The 24,913-nt window shown below is 35.8% G+C and overlaps 1 protein-coding gene across 2 annotated transcripts in view; it reads right to left on the minus strand.

Annotated features, from left to right (window-relative positions):
* The window catches only part of LOC109828868 (general negative regulator of transcription subunit 3-like), a 20,072-nt gene continuing 8,328 nt past the window's right edge, over positions 13,170–24,913 (minus strand). Inside the window, exons 4-16 of one of the 2 annotated variants that reach the window (XM_020395840.1) lie at positions 24,693–24,743; positions 21,473–21,562; positions 21,203–21,349; positions 20,993–21,109; positions 20,762–20,890; positions 20,023–20,655; positions 19,418–19,582; positions 17,749–17,905; positions 17,552–17,667; positions 15,709–15,981; positions 15,474–15,608; positions 15,234–15,400; positions 13,170–13,433 (exon numbers count right to left, since the gene is read on the minus strand). In XM_020395840.1, coding sequence (XP_020251429.1) covers positions 13,367–13,433; positions 15,234–15,400; positions 15,474–15,608; positions 15,709–15,981; positions 17,552–17,667; positions 17,749–17,905; positions 19,418–19,582; positions 20,023–20,655; positions 20,762–20,890; positions 20,993–21,109; positions 21,203–21,349; positions 21,473–21,562; positions 24,693–24,743 — 2,247 coding nt within the window. In that variant the 3' untranslated portion in view covers positions 13,170–13,366. Of the gene's footprint in view, positions 13,434–15,233; positions 15,401–15,473; positions 15,609–15,708; positions 15,982–17,551; positions 17,674–17,748; positions 17,906–19,417; positions 19,583–20,022; positions 20,656–20,761; positions 20,891–20,992; positions 21,110–21,202; positions 21,350–21,472; positions 21,563–24,692; positions 24,744–24,913 lie in introns of both variants that reach the window. The other variant, XM_020395839.1, reaches the window with a different exon arrangement.

A 24,913-nucleotide genomic window follows, 5' to 3' on the forward strand; every position in this document is an offset into this window, starting at 1 on the left:
TTGGCGAAGAATCAGGTTTTTCATGCGAGGACGAAGCACATTGACGTTCGTTATCACTTCGTTCGGGATGTTCTTGAAGATGGCGATGTGGAAATTGTGAAAGTCCACACGAAGGATAATCCGGCGGATATGCTCACTAAGGTGGTTCCGAGCAACAAGTTTGATCATTGCAGAAACTTGTTGAATATTTGTGATTGTTGAGGCCGTTGACGGCCATTTGGATGAACTACGTTCGGCTTGATTCCTTGGGCAAGAGGATACGTAGGCAGTCTTTCAGATACAGCCGGTTTGGACTTGTTGATGGGGGTGAGATTGTTTGGACTCTCGTTTGGGTTCTCGACTTGTTGTGGATTGAGTTCGTACTGGGCACAACAAGTGGGACATTTGGATGCTTTGGTGTCGGTTCAGTTTTGGAAAAACTTCACCGAGGTGGAGAATTGTGATGTGGGGGGGCCACGACACGTGAATGCAGAGAGCAACAAGAGCGGACAAAACCCAGCGGACAAAACCCGAACAAAACCCTCAAGCCCAAGCGGAAACACAGCAAGGCCCACCCAATATTTGTTATATAAATAACAATGTTGTGATTCCCTAGGTTTAGAGCGGAGGAGGGTTTTGATTTGGCGGCTTGGTGCGAAAAAGCAAGCGTAGGAAGTGTGTGGCTGCGGAACAGGAGCAAGGCAGAGATTTGTTGGCGGCTACAGTGAAGGTGGTTGATTTGTTTGATTTCTGCGGCTGTTCTTGGAGAAAAACGTAGCCTTTTGTTTAGAGTTTTGTGCATTCCCTTTTGAGAGAGATAATTGTATGAGGGATTTGAGAGTTTGTTTGAGGGTTTAGATTGAGAGTAATTGTAAACCCTAGTTGTATCTCTCCCTCTATTAGTAAATCTCCCCCCTCCTTGCCCCGTGGACGTAGGCAATTTGCCGAACCACGTAAAAATTAGTTGTATTGCTTTTGTGTGATTTGTAATAGCTTTTAGGATCCCTCGACAAGTCAGTCCTAGAACTGATGAGAGGAAGAGCCGATATCTCACTTGGTTGAGATATCCGCTTCAGATTCTTGTCTCCTTGGTGAGACGGGAATTCTTATTGCGATCTGACTCTCTTGTTGTGCTGCCGAAGTGCTGCCGAAATTTCCGCTGCGCGCAACATTAATTTCAATAGTGTAGGGGCACAGTGCATTCTGAAGATATTGTGAGGATGCTTTGCTTTGGCTTCATTCTATAGACAAGGGTTTATAGAAACTTTACGACATAGATCGTGTCTCCAAATGATGTTGCATGGGATTCAATCTTTATCATCAATTGCAGACTTGTTATTTCACGAAAACAGTGGAAACTAAAAGCATACAAAAACTAATAATGAGTAATATAACATATTTCAAAATTGGAATGACCCGAAGTTGAAGAGACTTCAGGCTGCAGCATGGTTACCTGCCATTACTCACCAACCGAAAGTCAAGTAGTTGGGTTTTCTGGATGGACTAAACTTTGGTGATCTTTGGTATAAAGCTAGTAAGTACTCGCTGCTAGGATAACAATAGGAAGACTCATCTAATTTCAGACAGGCTAGAACTCAAAAATTTCATTCATATTGGGCCCAAAATCGGCCTCCAAATCTTCGATAATATCTTAAAAATAACTCTTCTTCTACTTGCTATTCTAAATTCGACCATCAAGCACAAAAATACAACTACATAACTATATATATATATATATATATATATATATAATTTGTTTTTTATTTTTTAAGAATGCTCTCTTGATTATGTGCAATACATGCTTGGGCGTTAAATTAAGATGAAGCGTCTATTTCCCAATTAATGTTTGATCATTTATATCAGCTAACCTCAACTGGCAAATTGCATGTGGATGCACGATTATGCACTTAAGCTAGTTTTGAAAGACAAAACTATTAAAAAAACGTGCAACGACATTAGATCTTTAAATAATTTTTTCCCTTTGAAATGGCTACTCGTCTTTTTTTCCTTTTTTTTTTTTGTGGCTAAGCTACTATTCACTTATTTAAATTGATGGGGGGAAACTAACGGAATAAATTCCTCCTTTGCTTCTGTTGAAGATATCAATCTGACGTAGATTGATAAGATTAATTGATTATACAATGAAGCATTTGTTTAGAATAGGACATAATCAAATAAATAATACGATTTTTTTATTTTTGTTCAATAGGATATTTCATATTTGAGATGTTAACAGAAAAGAATACATTGATCCATTATGTTTTATTTTTATCTTCACTACATTCATCTAGAGGCAATTAAAGATTCAAGGGTACGGTAAGGTACAACGTCTTTTAAGTTATCCTTGACGAAAATATAATTCCTTTTTTTTCTTAACTTAGTTTAATATTTGAAGTATCAATAACGATATCATTGGAAATAATATTATAGCAAGAGAAGTGTGTGGCACCTTTTAAAAATAGGAAAAATTGCTTGGAGGAATTCCAAAAACTTAAGCTATGCATCCTCCTCCCCAGCCAAAAAATCATTGTTCCCCAGTTCTTATGTCAAAACATGAGTGCATCTAACCCTCAAACACTGTACAAACCAACTACCCAATAAAGCTATTCCAAAATTACCCTTCCCATTTAAAAATCGGAAAAAAACTGCTCTGAAAACCCCCCTTCTGAGCACGGTTTTCGAAACCCTCCTCTACAACAAATTTTCGAAACCCTCTTCCTCTCAAGATCTTGCTCCTCCACCGCCGCTGATGAGAACCCCTGCGGCTTCACTTCGAATCGTCTTCATCGACGCTCCAATCTTGGTATTCGCTCGTCCGCTCGTCGTCCGCTCGTCTGCTCGTCCTCTCGTCGTCCTCTCACTGTCCGCTCATCCGCAAGCTCGTCGTCTGCTGACAAGGACCCCCGCCGACCACAAGTTCGTCGTCAGCTGGCTCCGACAAGTCCCTCTTCTTCACCAAACCCTCAGTTTCCTGAAAATACAAGATGGTGAATTCATCATCTGTATCATATGAGTCATCTTAATCAGCAACAACAAAGGCTGAGTTGTAAGTATAAACTAAATTATCCACATTTGGTCATTTATTTTGTTTGTTATTGTGAATTTATCCACAACAGAACCCTAAGTAGATTTAGTTTCAGTTGTGTTGTGTTTTACAGTAAGGGTGATATCATAATATGTTGTAATATTTGTGGATATTGTGAATTCATTGATGGAATTGTTCCACGAATAAGGGCCGGACATTAGAAGGCTTATGGATCCTCCAATTTTTAAAACTATATTAGTTTTGGAGCAATTCCATCCGATAAAGTCACGATCATGCTACTGATAGATCATCTAGATTTGGCCACTAGAAAGTTTTTTTTTTCAAGAATAGCCAAACGGGGACAAAACAAGCCTACATATTTGATGTAAATTGGATGCAAAAAGATACCCGGTTCAAGGATGAAGGGGAGAAACCGAAAGGGAATCGCGATACCGCGAATAGGATATGTGGTACATACTTCAGCAACAAGCAACAAGAAAAATACAAGAGTGGCTGAGATTACCTTGAGGCCTTATTGGATAAACTGGTTCGGTCGAAAAAGAAATCGGATGTTTCTGATTTTGTTATACTCATTTACCAACTCACAATGATATGGACTCCAACCGCTAGAATGAATGCACTGTGGTATATGTTCAAATATATGACTCGGATAGATGTGGTTGATCATTTCCCATGGGCGAAGATCATCTACAATGAAATGTGGGACTCTTTCAAAGCTGCCAATATAGCTAAAAAGGGGTAGACATATCTTAGCGGATGCGCTCCCTTGCTATCGGTGAGTTATCTGTGTTATTTGTAATTAATATGTTGGATTTGCACCTTATCTGTGATCATTGTCATTTACATGTGATATATCACACTAATATGTGACGTTTGTGCCGTATATGTGATATTTGTCCCTGCTATGCATTATTTAATTGTGATATTTGTAGTTAATATGTGATATTTTTCCCTTGTATGTGATTATTGTCTTTTACATGTGATATATGATACTCATATGTGACGTTTGTGCCCCATATGTGACATTTGTCCCTGATATGTATTGTTTAATTATGATATTTATAGTTACCATGTGACATTTGTATCTAACTTCTGACCTCTATCTTTTACATATGACATTTGTATCTAACTTGTGATACTTCATTGATTGAATGTTGCTTTTTTGAAGCTATGGTACTATGAGATAACAAACATCAAGGAACTAGTCAGAGTTAATGGTTCCAAGCCACCAATGACAAACTGGACATTGGAAGGTAAGAAAGTGGGTTCGTTGCAGACTGCAACGATTGTGAAGAAATCAGAAGTCGCGGTCCACATCTTACCAGAGCAAGATATGTCGTGGTATGTCCATGAGGAGATCAAGCAAGAGCCTAGAAAGATGAAGGCAAAAAGAGAGAAGGAAGTTGACTCCGAAAACTCTTTAAGAAGGAAAAAAGTTAAAAAAAAAAGAGGAAATGAGTCAATCGACTCTTGCATTGGTGAGATAAGTTTAATTCTTATGTGATTATTGTTTATATTTTGACTGTGGTAATAGTCCTTTATGTGATTATTATTTATTGCATGTGTCTGTTATATGTTGACTGTGATAATAAGTGTTACTCTGTGACTTTTATTTATTTTCTGTGATATTTATATGACTGTGATACATTATTAAATGTGCTAATTTGTTATTCCCTATGATATTTGCTAGTTTATTATGATAGATGTAGTGTTTATGTGAACTTTATGTGTGACCTTCTTATATGTGATATTTGCTCACTAAAACTTAATTGTTAATCTAGACTAAAGCTTATGATAAGCTATTAATGTTGAATGAAGTCTATGAGCAAGAACTTGTTGCTCGCGACGTTAATACGATGGCCATTAAGGCCGATATTGAGAAAAGATTTGCTAAACAGAAACAAATAAGAGAAAAAAAAGGATGATGAGGTAATAACTTATTTCCTATTTTATGTGCTCGTTCGTTCTCTGTAAAAGTTTCATTTATTGTTTTGACATTTATGCAGTCTCAGATAGAGAGAAAAGACGAGGCAAAGAAAGAAGATGATCGATGCAAAGAAATGAAGGAAGTTAAGAATGACAGAGCAGACATGTGCATTGAAGTTGAGGAGGTAACACTTACGTAAATCATGTGATAATTACTTACTTGTTGTGATGCTTACGTATTGCCTGTAGCAATTACTTATACTCTGTGATAGTTAATAATTTCCTGTGATACGTGCATGTTGCCTATGATATTTACATCTGCCATGTGATACTTCCTTATTATTTGTAACAGTTAGACTATTTGTTGTGACATTTATACATATCCTTTGACAGTTACTTTACTTTTGTGACTTAAACAATTTGTCTGTGACATTTGCTTATTATTTGTGATAATGAATTTCACCTGTGATATTTGCTCATGTCCTATTTCTATGACATACACTTATTAACTGTGATCTTTATACAACATGAAGAGGTGAAAGTAACTGAGGAAGTTACTGAAAAGAAAAAGGGAAGGAAAAGGAGGGAGAAAAGAGATGAAACGTTGAAAGAATTTGTTCAGGGGCTACGGGCAAAGAGCTAGAGAACAACAAAGAAGCCCTAAGTTTTTAGAATCTTCATTCCAAATAGTTATCCCTAATAAAAGAAGTAAATGGAAGAAAGTTGTCATTGTGGTGAAAGATGACGAAGACAAGTGGGAGAAGGAACTTGCAATTTTATATGCCAATATGAGGACATATGTAGAAGGGTTATGGAGAAGGGGAAAAACTGGATAAGAAAAAATTTATTGGGGATGTTGAATATGGGCATTCCTTCTCCGCTAGACTTTGATATCAGGCTTTCAGTAGCGGTTGAAGAATGATTTTATCATAATTTTACTATTCAGGATGTTCCTGGGTTATTGGATGATGAAAACAAGTGGCTTCAATATTTTCTGACGTTAAAAGTGGACAAGTAATTATTAAATAGTTATTTATAAATTTCACGTGAGATATTTTCATACAGTTTGTGATAGTTAGTGATTTACTGTGGTATTTACCTATTTTCTGTGATATTTACATTTAGTATGTGATAGTTACTGGGTTCCTATGATATTTACATTTACACTATGATAGTTATTGTTATTCCATGACGTTTAGTGCTTTCCTGTGATATTTACATTATTCTATGATAATTAATGGTTTTACGTGACTTGTAACCGTTTCTTGTGATATTTACATGTAGTATGTGACAAATAATGCTCTGTGATACTTATACATTGATTGTATTATGCATATTATGTAGAAAGAAGATTGTTTACGAGGTTGACAACCAAATTATAAACAGATATGATATGCTTCATCTTCTACGTGGTGGAAGATTAAAAGATGATGTTAGATTTTATTTAACTTGTGGTGTTATACAAGTTTTTGATATTTACATGATTTATTGCATTTGCAATCGTTAGACCGTTGAAGCACTAGTTGCAAGACTTTAAAAAAATGGCTCAAGTTTTTGACATTTGTTGTTGTTATGTGATATATACTGGTTTCATGTGACATATGCTATTTTCATGTAACATATGCTGGTTTTATGTGACATTTATGCATTCTGTGTGACATATGCTGCTTTTATGTCACATATGCTGGTTTCATGTGACATTTTGGTATTTGGTGTGACATATGCTGCTGTTATGTGACATTTATATATTATGTGTGATATATTCTCATTATCCATGACATATGCGGCTGTTATATGATATTTATACATTACAGTGTGATTTTACCTCTTTTCTATTTAGGTATGATTGTGGCATACATGCATATTTTTTCATCAAAGTGATCCTAGAAGAATGGGAGACAATGAATATTAAAGCCTTGCAAAGGGGGTCTGAAATGTTACGGGCAAGACTTGCTGTTCAAATCATATGTAAAAACCGAGAATGGATGAAGTTATGACTAAAGTTAGATACAGATGATCCTGAATATCTTTTGTATTTTGGGGGTAATGATGTACTATTGATTGAGTGGAAGTATTAGACGAATACATATAACGTAATTCTTTGTTGGATGTTCTTTATTAGTTTGTAAATGATAAAATGTGCAATGATAAAATATGCATTTGTGATTTCTCCATGAACTTTTCTTTAGCATATTATATGAAATCTGAAAGTAAATATCTTACAGGTTTCACAGTTAGTACTAATAAGTCACACAAACAGGTAATATATAACATTTAACTCGTAAATGTCACAACAAAATATTAAAAGTAACATATAACAGACAACAGTCCCAAAAGAGTTTGAATTCTTCCAGGAAACGTTTGTCTTGGATGGATTCAGTGCATGTGGCTTAGTTACGTCCTTCAGCGTGACATCTTGAGCATTTAATTGGACGTCAATTCTCAGATCGGTTGGTGATGCGTCTATTCTTGTTCCTTCCACATCTCTTTGTCGTCTTTGAGGGAAGTATGCCAATTGTTTCATCTGTGACATCTGGCTTATCGTAATTTGGAACATGAAAGAGAATTGGTTCGTAACTTTTCTTGAAAGCTTCGGTCGTCATGAACCAATCGCAATACTGGTACACATGTCTATGCATAAAGTTAATAGCAGCACATGCATATTTACATGGTATTCGCAATATATCCTATGCACGACATGTGCATGTTTTGTGTTCCAAATCAACTTGTACTATTTTTTGAGATGATACCTCAAAGATTTCAGGTGTAGAATGAGAGACTTCAAGAGTGCTTCCCTTCATGCAATTTTCTTGAAGAATTTTTTTCACTTCAGGACATAAATAGTTATTTCATTTTGTTGTCATCTTGCGGCGAGTATTCATCCTTTCCATAATTTGCACACGAATGTGATCCATCATATCACAAACAGGAAGTGTTCTCGCCACATGAATCCAATTGTTAAAAGATTCAGCAACATTGGAAGTGACATGATCATACCTGTAAATAAATATCATGTGTATCAAATAAAAATTCACTATCACAAAGTACAACCATGTGTTACATATAAACGATAAATGTCACAAGCAACAGGAAATTATCATAACCCACAGATAAGGGTCACATCTAATAGAGTGATGCCACATGAGACAAGTAAAGGTCACACATAACAGACGAACGTCGCATATAAAAGCATAATGTGACATTTAACAACTCAAATTCACAGAAAATGGCTGATATTTGGCGTACCTTATACCAGGAAATACATAATTCACCCAATTATTTGGAGCATAACTGAGAGCTACTTGGTAAGCTCTTTGATCAGTCATCCTAATCTCACGTAAAACAGCTTTAAAATCTCTTTTCGTATACATGTTTGCAGTAAATAATTTTGAAATCTGTTGAGCAGTACTTGAGGCAAAACTCATCTCTCTAAGCTTTAATTTGTAATTCTCAACAAGATGAAGTACACATCTAGAATGATACCCATCTAAAAATATATCTTTTAAAGATTGTTTTATTCCTTTGTCGGCATCTGTCAAAATGACTAGAGAATGGGGTACTGGATTATATGGTTCTGTTCGATTGTACAAAATATACCGTAATCCTTGAATAAACCAACTCCAATTCGCTTCATTTTCTTGACTATAAATGCAAAATGCGAGTGGAAATATGCATTGATTACCATCATAAGCAGTCACACCTAATAAGATCTCTTTGTAGCGATCTTTCAGAAAAGTCTTATCTAGAAAGAGCAATGGCCTATATCCCTTGAGAAACTCATGTATGAATGCACCATAGGACACAAATAAACACTTGAATCTCCTTTCTTCTTGTTCAATGATGAAGACACTGTCTGGGTTTGTTTACATCATCTTCATTTGGTACCTTTAAATGATGGTTAAAAGGACAAATAACTTGTTAAATGATGAATAAGTTCGAACGGTCATATATAATACATTAATGTCACATATAAGGTCTCAATGTCACATGTAATACTCAAATGTCACAAAACAGATCTAAATATCACATAGAAGGTCGAAGAGTCGCATTTAGATTTGAATTGTCACATATGTCGTTGAAATATCACATGCTATACTTATTTATCACATAGCGTTCTGACATGTCACATTTACGGTTAACTGTGATACATATATGTTCTAAAGGAGACATCAACAAATTAATGGACTAACCAGGATAGTAAATCATATGAATGCCTTGCGCAACCAAATATTTGGTCTTTTGTCGTCTCCTTAGCACGCCAAGCTTTAGAATAATTAACTTTTAAACCATATTGTGAGTGTAATTCCTTTCTAATGTCAGTTGGGATGATATATGAACACCTCTTCATAATTGATTGTAGCATACTCGTAATCCACCTTCTTGATGCTCTGGAGTGACCAGCTATGTTGTTATGTTGTCCACAAGTATTTTGAGGAACAAATTTTTTCATAGCAAAGATCGACACATGGCTCAATGGTGAAGCGAAAAGCAACCACATGCATTTTGTTTCTTTTCTGAACATGCAACTAGCACGAATACGTTTTGGCTCATTGTTAACATATTTAAAAGCGAACTTCTTAGCTATATAGTAGTATATAAGAGTCATTCTAACTTCTTTTGCGCTTTCAAATTGCTGCCATTTTCCAGTAATTGCCTCGTGTCACCATGCTGGGATCCGTGACAAGTCACTTACTACGTCGTTCATCATCCACACATTCTCTCCTTGAGGATTGTGGTTTGGGATCCTCTCTGATTCCTCGATTGGGATCCTCTCATAAGGTTCCTCGATATGCTCCGATGACTGTGAGCTTACATTAGGAAGGCTGCAAGTTGAATATAACATACATATAAGTTACTCGTGATTATTACAAATAACTGATAACTAGTATATGTCACAAATAAAGTCGATATGTCACATGAAATGTCTTCAGGTCATATATAAGACGTAAATATCACAGTTCCCATTATAACGTGTATCCAGAACCTGAAAATAATCTTTTGAATACTTACTTAAGATTTGTTTTTGTCCATATGGCATGCGTGGATCCTTCATCTCTTTTAGTAACAGCCATGGTTATCGTATTTAACCCCATTGAACGATGATAATCTATCATGTTGAGAATATCTTCATCTTTTGAAAGCTCAAACGAGACATTAGGAAATTTCTCAAGAGAGTAACTTATCAACAAACTTTCGTACATTACTCTTAAATTTTATGTAGCTTGCATCTTCAATTCAACTCAACTTGTTGCAGAATTGATTTTAATGAGGATTACATTTGTGTTAAACGAAATCACACACATTAAAGATTCTTCCATTTTGGTTGTAGAAGAAGTTAAGATGAAAAAGTTAAGAATATTTTGGTTGTTGAAGGTCTTATGAGTAGAATCTAAAGAGGGAAGAATATATTACATTAAGATGGGGCATTATTTGGAGGGAACTTAGTATGTTTCCCTCCAATTTTTCCTTTCCCTCTAAAAAAACTCTCTCAGCCATTAATGTCATTCTCCCCAATTCTCTTGAACCCAATCGGATGTCACTTCCAACTATATAATGGAATGAGGGCTACCCAATAAGACAAAATAGTTTAGATACTTCACAAATGGGTGTAAAAGGGTAAAGTGGGCAATACTTAAAATACAATATAAAATACATATACAATGTTGAGCTAGGGCTATTTTAGCATGGAAACTTGGGTCAAAAAGCTTACAATGGGTTGAGTCTAGTTGGAAGTGGAGGTGCATAACTTTTTATAAATTACTTAGGGGCTGTTTGGTTGTTGTTGGTAAAGTTGTGTATTTATGACACAACTTGGAAAGTTGTTGTCCACCTCATCAATTTTATTTTTATACTTTTCTTTGTTTGTTTTTGATTCTATTGGAATCATAAAACACTTCTTTGGTTTGCAAAATGAAACTTTAATTGTTTGTTTGGAAAGTGTAAAAAATGATCCCTACTCAAATGATCATATTGGTTGGAATTATTTTTTCCAGACTTCAATGTCAGCTTTCTCCTAAAATCATGTCTTTTTTTATGAAATCACTTTACAAGCCACATCAGCATATGAAATCACTTTACACGATTTTCACAACTATAAACAAACAATTGAAAGTGATGAAAGCTGACATTGGGACCCACTTTTTTACACTTTCCATCCTTTTACATGGTAAAAACATACAACCAAACGGGCCCTTACTCCAAGCAATTTTCCCTTAAAAAAGGGAATAATGTGCTATTTTGACCGCCACCCATTAATTAAAGCATAGCGCGACTGTAGACATTTTGACAATGGAATATAATACTATTTTCACTATAAGACCTTCTATCTAATCAAGTTTTGCAAAAGACAATAAAAAATAGCAAAGAGATCACTATTTTTATCATGGCTAAACTGCATTCAAACGTCCTATAGTTTCATCAATATTGCATTTAAGTTATCTTTATTTTAAAACAGAGCAAATAAATACCCCAAAGTATTTAAATGTTGCAGATCACTACCCCGAAGTTAAAAAAAATCCTAGATGGTGTTAACATTTCTCTACCTATCCAAGAATGTCATGTAACATAGCATATTAAAGTGTAACTTTTAGAAACTTTAGATATTAAAGTAAAGTTATTTATAAACTGAAGGTACTTATACGCAATATAGGATAAACGAGCCTACAATATTAAGTAAACAAGAGTGCACCAAAGTGCAATATTTTAAAACTTTGGGTATTTATCTATAACATTTAAATACTATGGGCTATTTATTTGTTCGGTTTGAAAATAGCGGTCACTTAGGTGCAAGGTTTGTGGAACTACAGAGCATTTAAATGCAATTTCGCCTTTTTTTATCATAGCAAGTGATTTGTTTAGTAGATACAATACGAGATTAGACTTAAGTTTATAATGGATCAGAACCACCCATTATACAAATCACAACTACGATAAAACTAGTGACCTTCAACTACTTTTCAATAGCAGAGAGGATCCATTCGATTTCATTGTTTCGGTGATGATGTCTGTTCTCGTGAGAGTACTGAGAGGAATTGTGGGACTGTTAATTTTCATCTATTTCTGTACAGATTTGTTCTGCTAATGGTATATGTACCAAGGTAGTGATAAAATACTATGCAACTTAATGGTTTTATCACAGCATTACCACATTATAATAGCATATGAGCATCTTATGTTTCAGCTTTGCTCTATCATTTCTTTGGTGTTTTTCGCTGCGTGAAAGAGTGAACTAAAAGATGCATGGAAGGGTTAACCGCGTGGAAGAGTGAACTAGAAGATTCATTAAAGTGAAAATTTTCGGACTCTTTTGCCCCAAAGAAAATACTAATTATCTTGACAAGTCAACCCGTACATCACCCGTACCTACGCATATAGCGTGCTTACCCTTGCATATGATCTGAGGTCTGAATTCATCGGTTAAATCCATTGTTGTCCTATATCCTCATTGTTTTCCAGTCCCTTTTGGTTGAATACAAGATACGTTTAAAGACAGTGAATTTCATGCCACCACAAATCTATACTATACAGTATTATATTTAAGAAAAAGTTTCCATTTTCATTTCTCTCGGTGCGTCATATTTTAAGAAATTCTAAAAAGGCCCTAGCAATTTGAACAATCAAAGTAAATGCCTTCCCACTTACAAAAAAACAACAGAAATGTCATTACTGTCGGGAAAAAAATTTAACACCACTCTCACCCTTGCAAAAATGAACAGAAATGCCTTTAGACTTATAAATGCCCTCACATTTTCTGTATCGTGCACGCATCACGTGCACCGAAGTACCAGTGCAATATAAACAAAGCAAGCGAAAGGAACTACAAAATTATTTCTACATCTACCTAACCAAATCTTTAGGTTTAGGCCCTCTTCTAATGCCTTATTACATGGTGAATGAGTCAATCAATTGTAGCAGAATGCAAAGGGCTATAATGATGCTCATCCTATTTCTGGTCAACACGGTTCTGGAAACGTTTTCCAACAGTTACCAAACACCAAGTTTTCTGGAAGATAAAATCATCTAGATCTGCTCCTCCAAAAACAGCGATTGGATCCCTCACGTAGCAAAAATCTACATTTGCAAATTCAGTACAATCTCTCTTATCACTCTTTTCTTTTACCCTCTCATCACAGATCCTTTGAATTTAACCAAAACCCTCAAGGAAACTATTAAACAAGTAAAACAACTATAAAATGAAACGATAAGGTGACAAGTAAAATGAAAACAAAAACCAGCCCAAATTTCACATCAATAAGAAAATAGAATGATTAATTCGGGCTTTCATGTTTTCCTTAAGGCCTTGAAACCAAAGCCCTCGAGTTTAGGTTTTCAAACAAATTATTTGACAGATATGAGCCAAAACATGGAAAGCTTCATACCGAAACTTTTGACTATTGATTATGTACTTCAACCTACCTAGATCACAAGGTCATCCTCAAGGTGTTTATATTCAAAAGTGAAATCGTTTTTTATCCTTTGCAACCTGCAACCAGTGATGGAATGTTAGTAGCAAATCAAAAAAGGGCAAAAAAAAAGGGAAAAGGATGATATCATAAATATCCACATGATAAATTTGAAGGAACTAGAAAAATGAGTAAATTCAATAAAACAACGATATAAAAAGTTGAAACAATACGTGTACTAGAATTGGAGGTGATGCTTCCTTTTGCTAAAAATCATAGCTTTTTATATCAAGCTTACAGCCTGTTACATGGTTAATTCTCTTTATTTCAGTTTTGAGTAGGACCATCTTTTCAGTTAATTAACCGTTATTATATCCTACTTAAATGCCTCCGTCCAAGTTCATTCAGGTCTATTATCCTATCACTATTTCTAACTTTCACACTAACCTCCACGCGGTATTGGTTAAAGCCTGAACCAATTTCACCTGATTCTTTCTCATTTTATTTTCAGTGAAAGTAACATCTACCTTCATATGGACACACTCATTTCTTATGCTGCTTCTTTGCGTATTGCTACAGGCTACTCATTCATCTAAGCATTTTCATTTACACTTCTTATTTTCCGGATATGTTATTTCTTAATTTCATCTATGCTATAATTTCTGAATATGTCATTCAATACCTGTCTAATATTCTAACCCTAATTAAGTGTTTTTCTTCTAGCCTTCCATATAATGTTTATCATCAATTCATGACTATTTTACAAGCAATATAAAACTCTAATGTACATCTCCAATTTAACCATCTGTTTTAACCAAAACAGGGAAGATAAGCACATAAATGCTGTCATAGCAACAGTAAAGACTGCTCAACTATGTTGCATGGGAACGGGGCCGGCAAGGGACAAGGAAACTTTCTAAGAGATAGTGTACCGCACCATATTCCTCATAAGAGAGAGAGAATGTGTGTGTACATATATATAGTATATACGCACACATGAGAAATATGGGTATCCTTAGCACCAACAACCAAATTTGTTCCCCAATAGTAATGTGGCCAATTCTCATACACTCATCTAGTGGTTAGGTAATCAAATGGGGACCATTTCCAAATGGACAACTTTAAATGCGCAGATGAGAAGTGGCCACGTCATCACTCAACACTAATTTTTTCCTTGGCACGAAGGATACACATATTTCTTGACATATACATACGGATATTATCAACCCAATTTTAACCAGAAAGAATATAATAGTACTTGAAAAATTAAAAGCGAAACTTGTCGTATCCCTTTTTATATAAAGTGCAAATGCATGTCAAACACATGTTACTCGTCACTCCAACAATTGAATATGACTACCGAGTACCTATAATACAAATAACTTACTACTAAACATTCTTCAAAAGATAGCACAATCAATTGGACTTCAAGATTTTGTGATTGTCTAATGAAGATCAAAAAATTGTGTTGGGTAGACATGAAAATTTAGCTGGATTGGGTATGTATGGATGAATACAAGTGGGAGAGGTTAATCGCATTAGCCTGAACACAATCGCATTAACCTGGATGCTCCTCCATATCTATAACAGATCAAAAGACCAATCCAATCGCCCAAAAGAGGTTTTCATTAGAGTAGATCTACAGGAGATCAAAGTCAATTTAATCCAGATAGGATTCAGGTCATATACGCTATCCACGTTAAATAGTCAAAAAACATTAAGAGACCTAGTGACTAGAGAAGCAAGCAAAACAATACTCAAGAGGCAGAATCAACATAGGACAAAAAAGAATGGAAAAAGCTCTAACAAAAGTGATATACTATAAGAGTCATATAATATGCACAGATTGTAATTTGAATAATTTTGATAGTCGAGCATACCATGCAGTGTCCACATGAAAATCAAAGTACACATATGATCCTTTTTCATAATCATCGGTTGCAAAATCTGGCTCCTCATGCCGTTGGAACCATGTGTTATATTGTCTGTGAAATCTCCATGCCTGAGTTTTCAGCTCTCTTGCAGCTAAATATTGTTGGTAAGTGTTCTGCAACAATACATTCAACATAAATATACATGGCGTGCATGGAAAAACTACCAATCAGGGCCAACAAGAATACCTGCTGATAGTAAAACGCAAAGAACAAGGTGTCAATGCCTAATGGATCAGCACCCAATCTTTTCCAGAGAGCAGGATTTCTAATAATATCTGCCTGAGTTTGAGGGAAGCTCGAAGGAGTTACGGCAGGGTGTTTCTGGGAAATGGAAAAGAATACTTAGCATTCATGCACTACTGAGCATTCCTCTAAAATATCCATAAAAACTGTAAATCATTGAGAACTGAATTATACATACAGGAACATATCTTTTTACACGTTCAGAATCTTTTGGCTGAGGAAGTCGATGAAGTGCAGCTTCCAATAATTGCAAAGTATGGAACTGATCACTCATACCACCAGAATTACCAGACGAACCACCAAGGTTCTCACCAATGGCGCCAAGGTCTGAAACACTTCTTCGACCAATCACACCAACACCAGAAGAAGACTGACTTGGTAGCAATGGCTGCCCAGGCGAGAGATCACTTTCTCTAGGTAATTGGCTGCCTTCACCGGTTGTTCCCATTACCTGGCAAAAGGAAAAAGAAATCATCTACATAGTCTCAAGTAATAAATCCAGTATAAAAGACTTTTTAACTGTTCGCTAGTTGGAAATGAAATCACTGTGGTATAGATCACATCATAACAGAATAGGGTGCCAACAAGAAGAAAACTGATAAAATTTCCATAGGCATTTCTCATGAAGATGTACAGTTATATGACTATAAGAGAAGTGAGACCATTTAGCAAAGATTATTAAGCATTCCTTGGAATCCATACATCAGCAAGCTGAATCGCCGATTCAAATCTTGAGTCATATTCTAGATTTAACACTTTGAATCCAAGAGACACAATTGTGAAGTTACTCCTCCATGCTACAAGGTTAAAAACAAACAATGTGACTGTGATGTGTCAAGTTTAATCAAGAAAAACCATACAAACAAACAAAAAAACAAAAGAGAACTATAAAGATTTATCTATAAAGCCAAAAGACTGCCAAACAATAATACCAAAATGAATTGACAGTGACAAAGGCAGGATATCTTATAACACTACTCTTGCTTAGAATATGTCATATGAAAATAACAAAAGTAAACCTAATCTTGAAGAAGGTGCTAGGCAAACCTAGGAAGCATAGGTTTAAAAAGAGGTCTAGGCTGTTGCCTAGGCTAGGCGGCACTCAAGCTACCTAGATCATGGCAGCACTTAAAGAGTACGAGCCATTATGCAGACTCCAAAGCTTAGGTCGTGATTTCCTCCATTGCCGCCTTCACGCCTTCCTACCTCACCGGCCTTCTCCACCAACTCCAAACAACTCCTCCAATCTTCAGCAAAATCGACTCCGCCTCCAGTTAAACATAAACATAAACATAAACAAAACAAAACAAAACAAAAAGGAAAAGGAATCTGCCTAGACCTAGTCTAGGCGCCTAGCGCCTCTAGCACTCACTAACATTGCCAGGAAATAGGCCTCGTCTCCTGGCACATAGGGCCTCAAGTGTTTTTCTTGTTTTATTATAAATAAAATTAACAAATTAAAAGACCTAAAAATAAAGAAAATCAGTACTATTATTATATCTCCTCTTTTATATCTGCAACATCATTTACAAAACTCCATGTAAAAATGTGGCAAACCCAAACATTTTATGTTTCTTTCTTCCTCAATACATCTCTACTGGAAATGGCAGCGGCTTAGTAATACATTATGCTTGTTTGATTCAAATGGAGACCAATTCTTTTTGTATCATACACGTTCTGTAGTAAGTTTCCTCATTATCCTAATATATTTTGATCGAGGTAGAAATTAAATTGTAGAACATAAACCTAACACAAACCTAGAATAATTGAGAGTACTTACAAGAAAGCATAAAATTAACGCTTGCGCTCAAAAATACATTGTTTGGCAGCAATGATTTTCCATTTGCTCACAACATTGACAGGCAAAGGTAAAGTCCTACTATATTTCTTAATGCTAAAGGTCCAATAGAGTTATCTCAAAGCTATCCACCAAACTATCAATTCTGGAAAAGAGTACCAAATTTGGAGAAAAAAAAGTCGCAAGAAATTGAAAGTAAAGAAAACTGAATTTATCTGGTTACCGAGAGTGGTGTCTTCAAATTATCATCGCTTTTATTGCTAAGACCTGAAACTTGAGCAGATTCTATCTTCATATCATCACTTAAGTTCTGCTGCTGCTGCTCTCCCTTGGAATGGCCTATATCTTATTTAAATATTTGCATAAGTAACTGAAAGACAGATGCAACTAAAATTGTTGATGGAGTACAAACTCTCTTACCTACATCTTTTGGTCCAGTTGAGATAAGTGGAATTTGAGAGGTTAAGTGATGGATGGGGCTTTGTAGCGGTGTGGATGCAACAGAACTAGCACCCGAGGACTGAAGATTAAGCCCCAGCCCCAATTGAGGTGGCAAAGATGTGCCTTGAGAATTGAACTGCAGTTTTAAAAAAATAAGTACTTGGGCTCAAAAACTTATGGGCATAATGTTAAAACAGTTATTAAAAAGAGCAAATAGATCTAACTTGTCAGTTCAGATACTAAAGCAGCACAATATGCAGCCATGCAAGTTAACCCACAAGGTGTGGGTATCTTCCGTGTAGTAACCCAGTACAAAAGGATATCAAGCACGATACCGATAACTAGCATATGTACTAATATCAATGCCAATAAATGCTTGGGAGAAACAATACACTCTTGGAGTATCGAGCACATAGAGGGTGTTTGGAAGGCTTATTTTGAAGCTTAGAAGGTATGCTAGCTATAAGTGGCTTTTGGCTTTTATGATAAAAATATTACAAAAATTGTTTCGGTTGTATAGTAGTTTGCTTGGTCAAACTTAGCGTATTTAGGTGAGCTTATAAGTTAGTTTTTTATAAGCTAGGGTATATCAGCTAGTGTATACCAGCTTTTTAAAATGTGACTTATAAGTTAATTTATCTTGTATTTTACCAAAAAGGTAGAAACGAAAAAGCTAGCTCAAAAGCTAGTTTGACCAAAAAAATAAGCCACCCCAACACCCTCATAGGCAGACTGATAAGAAGATATCCCATCGTGCATAAACAGTGACAACATGGTATAAATGTCGTGTATAGACAAAGTGGTGTAAAAGAATTTAACTATATCATGTTATATGATAAACAAAAGACCACAGGAAACAAAGGTAATTTGGTCAATGATGCATTAACCTGTACAAATCGATAGTTTACCGATGTAAGTAACCAAAAATGTAAAAGCCATAATCAAGAAACAACAGTCATAAATCCACGGGAATTGGAAGATTACATGATTTGAAGGGAAATGTGCGACCAAAATCCAAAATAAAATATTTGCAGGATACTTGAAATTAATCTGCTAAAAATCACCCATGGGTAGGGGTACAGACAACACAAGTATTACACAAGTTCCTGGGTCCAAAACTTCACTTGATTCTTCTCCTAACAAATAAATGATGACCAAGCAAAATGAGCTAAAAAGGGCAATGAGGTAAAATATTAATAAATAGTAAGGAGATGCTGATGCAGCAGCAGCAGAAACTAATGTCCTTCCCTTAAAGACAAAAAAATGAAAGCATCCTGGCTGGCATGCATCCCTGATCTGTTCTCACTCGGTATATAGACACCTCTATTTATTTTATGATATCTTTCTTGGATTAATGGAGGCTAATGATATTCCTTGGGGTATATTTCCATGAAACTAGGCATGTCTATATAAGGGCATAACATTATTTTCAATAACCACTGTAGCACCAAATCTAACTACTATATTCTCATGACAAGGGGAAGAAAGGATGCAAATGAAAAAGAACATAATTCTTTTCCTAACTAGCAACTAAGAACCTCCATATGTTACAAAGTCAAACTGTCATCTCTATACATGTTACAGAATGGGAAAGGGTAGTTCAAAAACATACTAACTGAAATCGAGAGCTATGCGAAGGAGAAAAGACCTGTTGCAAGATTGAATTTTCATGTTGCATAGGGAACTGTTTGTGATTTGCCCCTGGCAGATGAGGGACACTGAGAAGAGCACCATGACCTTGTTGCTGTACTTGTTGCAGTCGTTGCAGATACTTTTCCCTCTGGTCAGGAGCAATCTCAGGTCTTCCACGAATCTGAACATGCAAAAAAGAAATAAGAGGGGAAAATGAAAGACAGACTGTGTAAATTATGTAGGGCAACGTGTTCATCTTGATAGAAAGTAATGAATTTTGACTTGACAGTTGTATTAAATATAGCATGTAAACAAAGATCCCACTCATAATAACCAACTTCCCGTTTCCTACAGAGTGTAAAAGAATACTACTCATAAGACATAAGGGTAACTTTTTGCATCGAGAAAAAAGAAATTTTTCATGTATGGAATAACTGACAATCCCCCCATTAAAACACGAGTGTGCACACAAAAAAAATCATAAACAAAAGAAAAGATTATATCACTAAAAATGTGCAAATTTGATAACTCATAATAGTAAATGCAGTTAAAATTTTATTAGTTTTTCAGAGGTAGAAAATCCAAAATTAGCCACAAAAGTATTAGTAAAGCCGAGAATACTTCAGCAGGGTTCTGAAATGAAGCCGCACTCTGAGGCGTCCACTGTGAGGTAGCTATTGAATGTGAAAAGGATCTTCCACCAATACCAGTGCCCTCACCGACATTGTCGTTTGAAAGTGTATCAGCATTAAATTTTGAAATCTGCTGTGACTGCATTCTGTTACTTAGCTGGGCAGCCAGAGTCGGAGGAATACTATCAACCTCTCTCCTTTCATTAATGCTGGAAATATTTCTCTTAGACAAATCAGATACTACAGGAAATGAACCAAGAGATCCACTGCTAGCAACACCACTGACGGAATTTAAACTCATGGAAGCACCGATGGATTCTTGATAGGATGTTCCTCTGCTAACAACTTTCTCTAGTCCAGTCTCAGGGGTGGTTGCAGAAGATCCAGAGTCAGAGATGACATTATTATCTGCCTCCTTGACTGAATCAGAAGAATTCCCAAGTGATGAAGACAGGAAAGCAGCTGACTCCCCTGTGACACCTCGAACGGCAGCTGTACCAGCAAGTGCAGCTGCAGGTCCGGGCCCATCAAGCAATGTATGGACAGCCGAACTGGATGTGGCAGCTGAAATAGGTACTTCTAGTGTACCAGAAACAAGACTGGGTGAAGCAGATGATGACACCAAAGGTCCTGCAGCCACAGTCTTAGCAGGTGGAGTTTTAGAAATGGTATGAAATAGGTACTTCTAGTGTACCAGAAACAAGACTGGGTGAAGCAGATGATGACACCAAAGGTCCTGCAGCCACAGTCTTAGCAGGTGGAGTTTTAGAAATGGTATCAGCATTGCTGTCCAGAGAAGCTGTTTCATCACTTTGATCTTGATCAGCGCTCTGCTGAGGGGCCGACAAGAGAGCAGCCTGATGAAGAAAATTACCACTTCACGAGATCTATAGAAGAATTCACATATACAAATATAGAAGGAAAGACAAAAAGAACATCTAAAAAGTTAAATTTGGTACCTTCACAAGACCAGAGCTGCCAAGCGTCACTGTCACCATATCTTCAAGAGCTTCCACCTTGTCTAGCGGTAAAGAGACGTACAGCTCATCAATGTTGCTAAATCGTTCAAAATCCACCTTCAATAGATTAGGATGCAGAAGTTTGAAGTTAGAGCACGTACTAGATATCCACTAGCTCTGGTGCACACAGATTCTTAAATAGATTCCTACCTGATTGCATTCGATGTAATCATCCAAATAATATTTAAGGTCATTGACCTGATCAGGACTCAACTCGTCATTATCCAATAGTCTTAAGATCAACTCCAGCTTCAGTACGTGAGCTTTGTGGCGGCCAATAGATGCCTCTAAACGTGTCTATCAAAGATTTGGCAGGAATATACAAAAACAAAACAAAAATGTGAAACAATAGCAGTAGTATACATGATTGAAAATCAAGAATTGTTATAGTAACTGCTAAAGACTGCTTTCTAACCATACCAGCTGAGGATTCCTTGTTTTCCCCTTCTTTCCAGATATCCCTTCAAGCTCTGCTTCAAAATTATCGATTTGACTTTCCAAATCTCCAACCTTAAGAAGATTGAGAAGAGTTACAACTAATGCACCAAATGTATAGAAAACAGTAAATAAAATCAGAAATCAGCACATAGGTCGGCCTAATACAGGTTGAAACATTTACAGTTTACAAACAGACAAGGAATTGATTCCAGCAAAGATAGCACTCCAATTATCCACTGTATCAAAGGGATTCATACCAACAACAATTATGCTCTAAGCAATACAAATAAATTTCAAAAAAATCCAAGAAAGTCCTTTATTTCATGTTACTTTGTTATATGTTCACTAAAGATTATGAACTTATATCCTTTGTGACTGATGATGACATAATACAGGAGTTATATGAACTTCAGAACTGACACTATGGATGTGTTTGGCAACTTTACACTAATCCAGTTAAGGCCTTAACTGGGTTAGGATTGAACCAAGGCAGTGGCTGGTCCAAAGATAACCTAGATAAGGGCCTCTTTTTAAAACTAAAAAAATATAGTCCAACCTTGTACAAGCTTTCGCCAAACACAATTTAAATCTTTATCCAAATTTGTGTCCTTATCCAAGCTGGTAAGTGAGTTGCTCAACAAGCCAAAAACTGTTACTCTCAAATAAATAACTGCAGCTGAGAATAAAGCTATATATCTCCTAATTGTAAGTTCTGGGCATGTATTCTACTTTACCTTTTGCTTTTGAGGTGAACCTACTTCCCTGAAGAAAATATATAAATCTTCCCTACTACAATTTTCTTAGTCTATAAGAATTTTGCAGAGTTTCTTTGTGGTTGCGCAGGTTTAAGCTGCATGATCAGTAAAGTAAATTTGCTACCTGCCAACTAATCTTTGAATTTATAAAAAGAGTCTCTTATCCATAGCTATGGGACCAAATTGGAGCCAAGTTGACAACTGGTACAAGAATTATATTTATCTCAAATCTCTCAAAGAGACTGACTTGTATGACCACATAGCCTGATTTTGATGGTAAGAGCTTGGAACATGTTGATACTCCATACCAAATCAATGTTGGCCAAATTCCAAATATGGGTACAAAAGGATTACAATAGAGTGGCCGTTGTATCACAATGGACATGCTACTGGGAACTTAAGAGGGAGACATCTGCACATTGACATCTTCCAATGCAGATGAATTTGTAGAGTCCATGAACTGACTTGATCATAGTCACAAATATGGTGCTCAGGAAAAATAATACAGAAAGATTTAAAAGTTCGTACTTAAGGAAGAGTCAGTAAATTGGCTACTGGTAAGCAAATAGTCCATCACCAGGAAGTAGGTAGCATTAGACATTGTCAAATGTGTGTATTAAAAAAAAACAATCTTAGTATAAGAAATATATGTAGTGTGGCTCAACATATAGTAGGTAGAAATCATAGTTCCTGATTGGAGCCCTAATCTTTACATTTGAAAATTTCTTGAAGAAAGTTAAAAATCACACTAAAAATGCACATGGGTCCATTCTTCTCGTATCTATTTGCAAATTATTCAGCTTTTTAAATTCTCCAGTATTGTGCATATGCTCTCAAGTATCGAAGCACAATCTTAGAATTTAATAATATATTAAAATACTACGAGAGCCACAAAAATAAAGGTCCACAACCTTTACATTAACTAGTGCGAAGTTGAAGATTCATACTGATCAAGAGCTCCGCGGTCTACCCACGTCATCAGCACACCCATAAAAATGAACCAATCATGAAGCACAACTGAAGTTTGTGTAAATTGAGAAAGAGTCGACTGAGATTTTACAACAGCTACTTGGCATCAAAATTCTGGCCACAAGGCTATGATAAAAATTAAGGCAGTGCCTTAAAACTTAAAAGGCTTGTTGGGTGCTAGGTAGACCTAGTATTTTCATTCACACGTTATAGTTTGTTCAACCAAGCAACATGCTTTGGACATCTGCTACAAAATGGAAGTGTCAAGTAAAAGACATATGATGAGCTATAGAGAATTATATTCACCTAACAGGCAGAGAACAAATCAGGAAGACAAACGATACCAAATTACACAACTGATACCAAGAACATAGAGCTGTCTGCATTGTTCAGTACAATCAAAGGTAATTTGCCAATAACCATGCAATAAATGTTTCTCAATTTTTTCTATATCTAAAATGTTATTTCTCTGTAACCTTGAAGCAGTTTATGCATATTTAAAGAAAAAAAGACATGTTACGAAGAATTCATCCAGAGATAATACTGGGTTAGATCAGTTAAGGCATAATCCAGTGATATTCCACATCATTCACCTTATTCACTACACAAAAGTTCGTCTAAGAATGAGATACCAAATGGATTCAAAATTTCTTTTACCTTCATTAGTTGGTTCTACGAACTATGTTAGTTCGGCCAGAAAGAAATCAACTAGTGCATGGGTCAGAAACTTCTCAATCTCTCATTCTTGAATTGCAGTTTATTATGAATGAGATACCAGATTTACGTACATACATACTTAATTAATGGGTCAGACTAATTCCCTTACCTAAAAGATAGAACTTCTCCACCACATATTGTCAGATGGCCCACTATTTTGTGTGCTTATAATATGCATATGCATGTGTACATTTGTGTGTGTGTCTATATGTCTCCATGACATGTATATAGTTTGTGTTTGCATGTAAGTACTTACTTAGAGAGAGATATTCATAACTCGACAATTCTGGCGGTTAAACAGTCCCAAATTATGCACTCCAAATTTTATCCATTAACATCGAGAAGTGAATACTATATGGACAGAAGGTGTGATGCATATTGAAGAGGGTGCAAATAATGATACTAATGATGGCACCACAGCTGATCACTAGAGTATCCTTGCTGATTAACTGAAGCAATGAACACTAAGCATGATAATGTTAGCATATACATATACAGATAGTAAGCTAATTAACTGAAGCATTTAACACTAAGCATGATAATATTATCATATACATATACAGATAGTAACATCTTAAAGACCTTATCCACAGGGAATTAGTATGTTTTCAGAAAAATAGATGAAGGATCAATGCATGAGTAGAGCATATAATACAGATATTTCTTAAACATAATACAACTGGGAATCAACAAGCAAAAGAATGTCAATGGAAACTAGAAAGATAAGTATATTCTTTAAAGAAAGATCAGTATTTTCTTACCACATTGTTCAACCAGTCCCTTGTTTCAGATTTAGCTTTCTCTTTTGGGTCCTGTCAGACAGCCGTAAATAATAGGATTAATGACTTTGGCAACAGTATTTAAAAGTTCAACTTGGTGCGAGTACTTGGTAGAAAATTATATTACTTAAGTGGAAAGTAACTTAATCATAAATGTTAGTCAAAGGAGAATCCAAAAAATCGTCTGTACCTATGGTACCTGT

Source organism: Asparagus officinalis, chromosome 1, assembly GCF_001876935.1.
Source record: "Asparagus officinalis chromosome 1, Aspof.V1, whole genome shotgun sequence".
Taxonomy (NCBI): Eukaryota; Viridiplantae; Streptophyta; class Magnoliopsida; order Asparagales; family Asparagaceae; genus Asparagus; species Asparagus officinalis.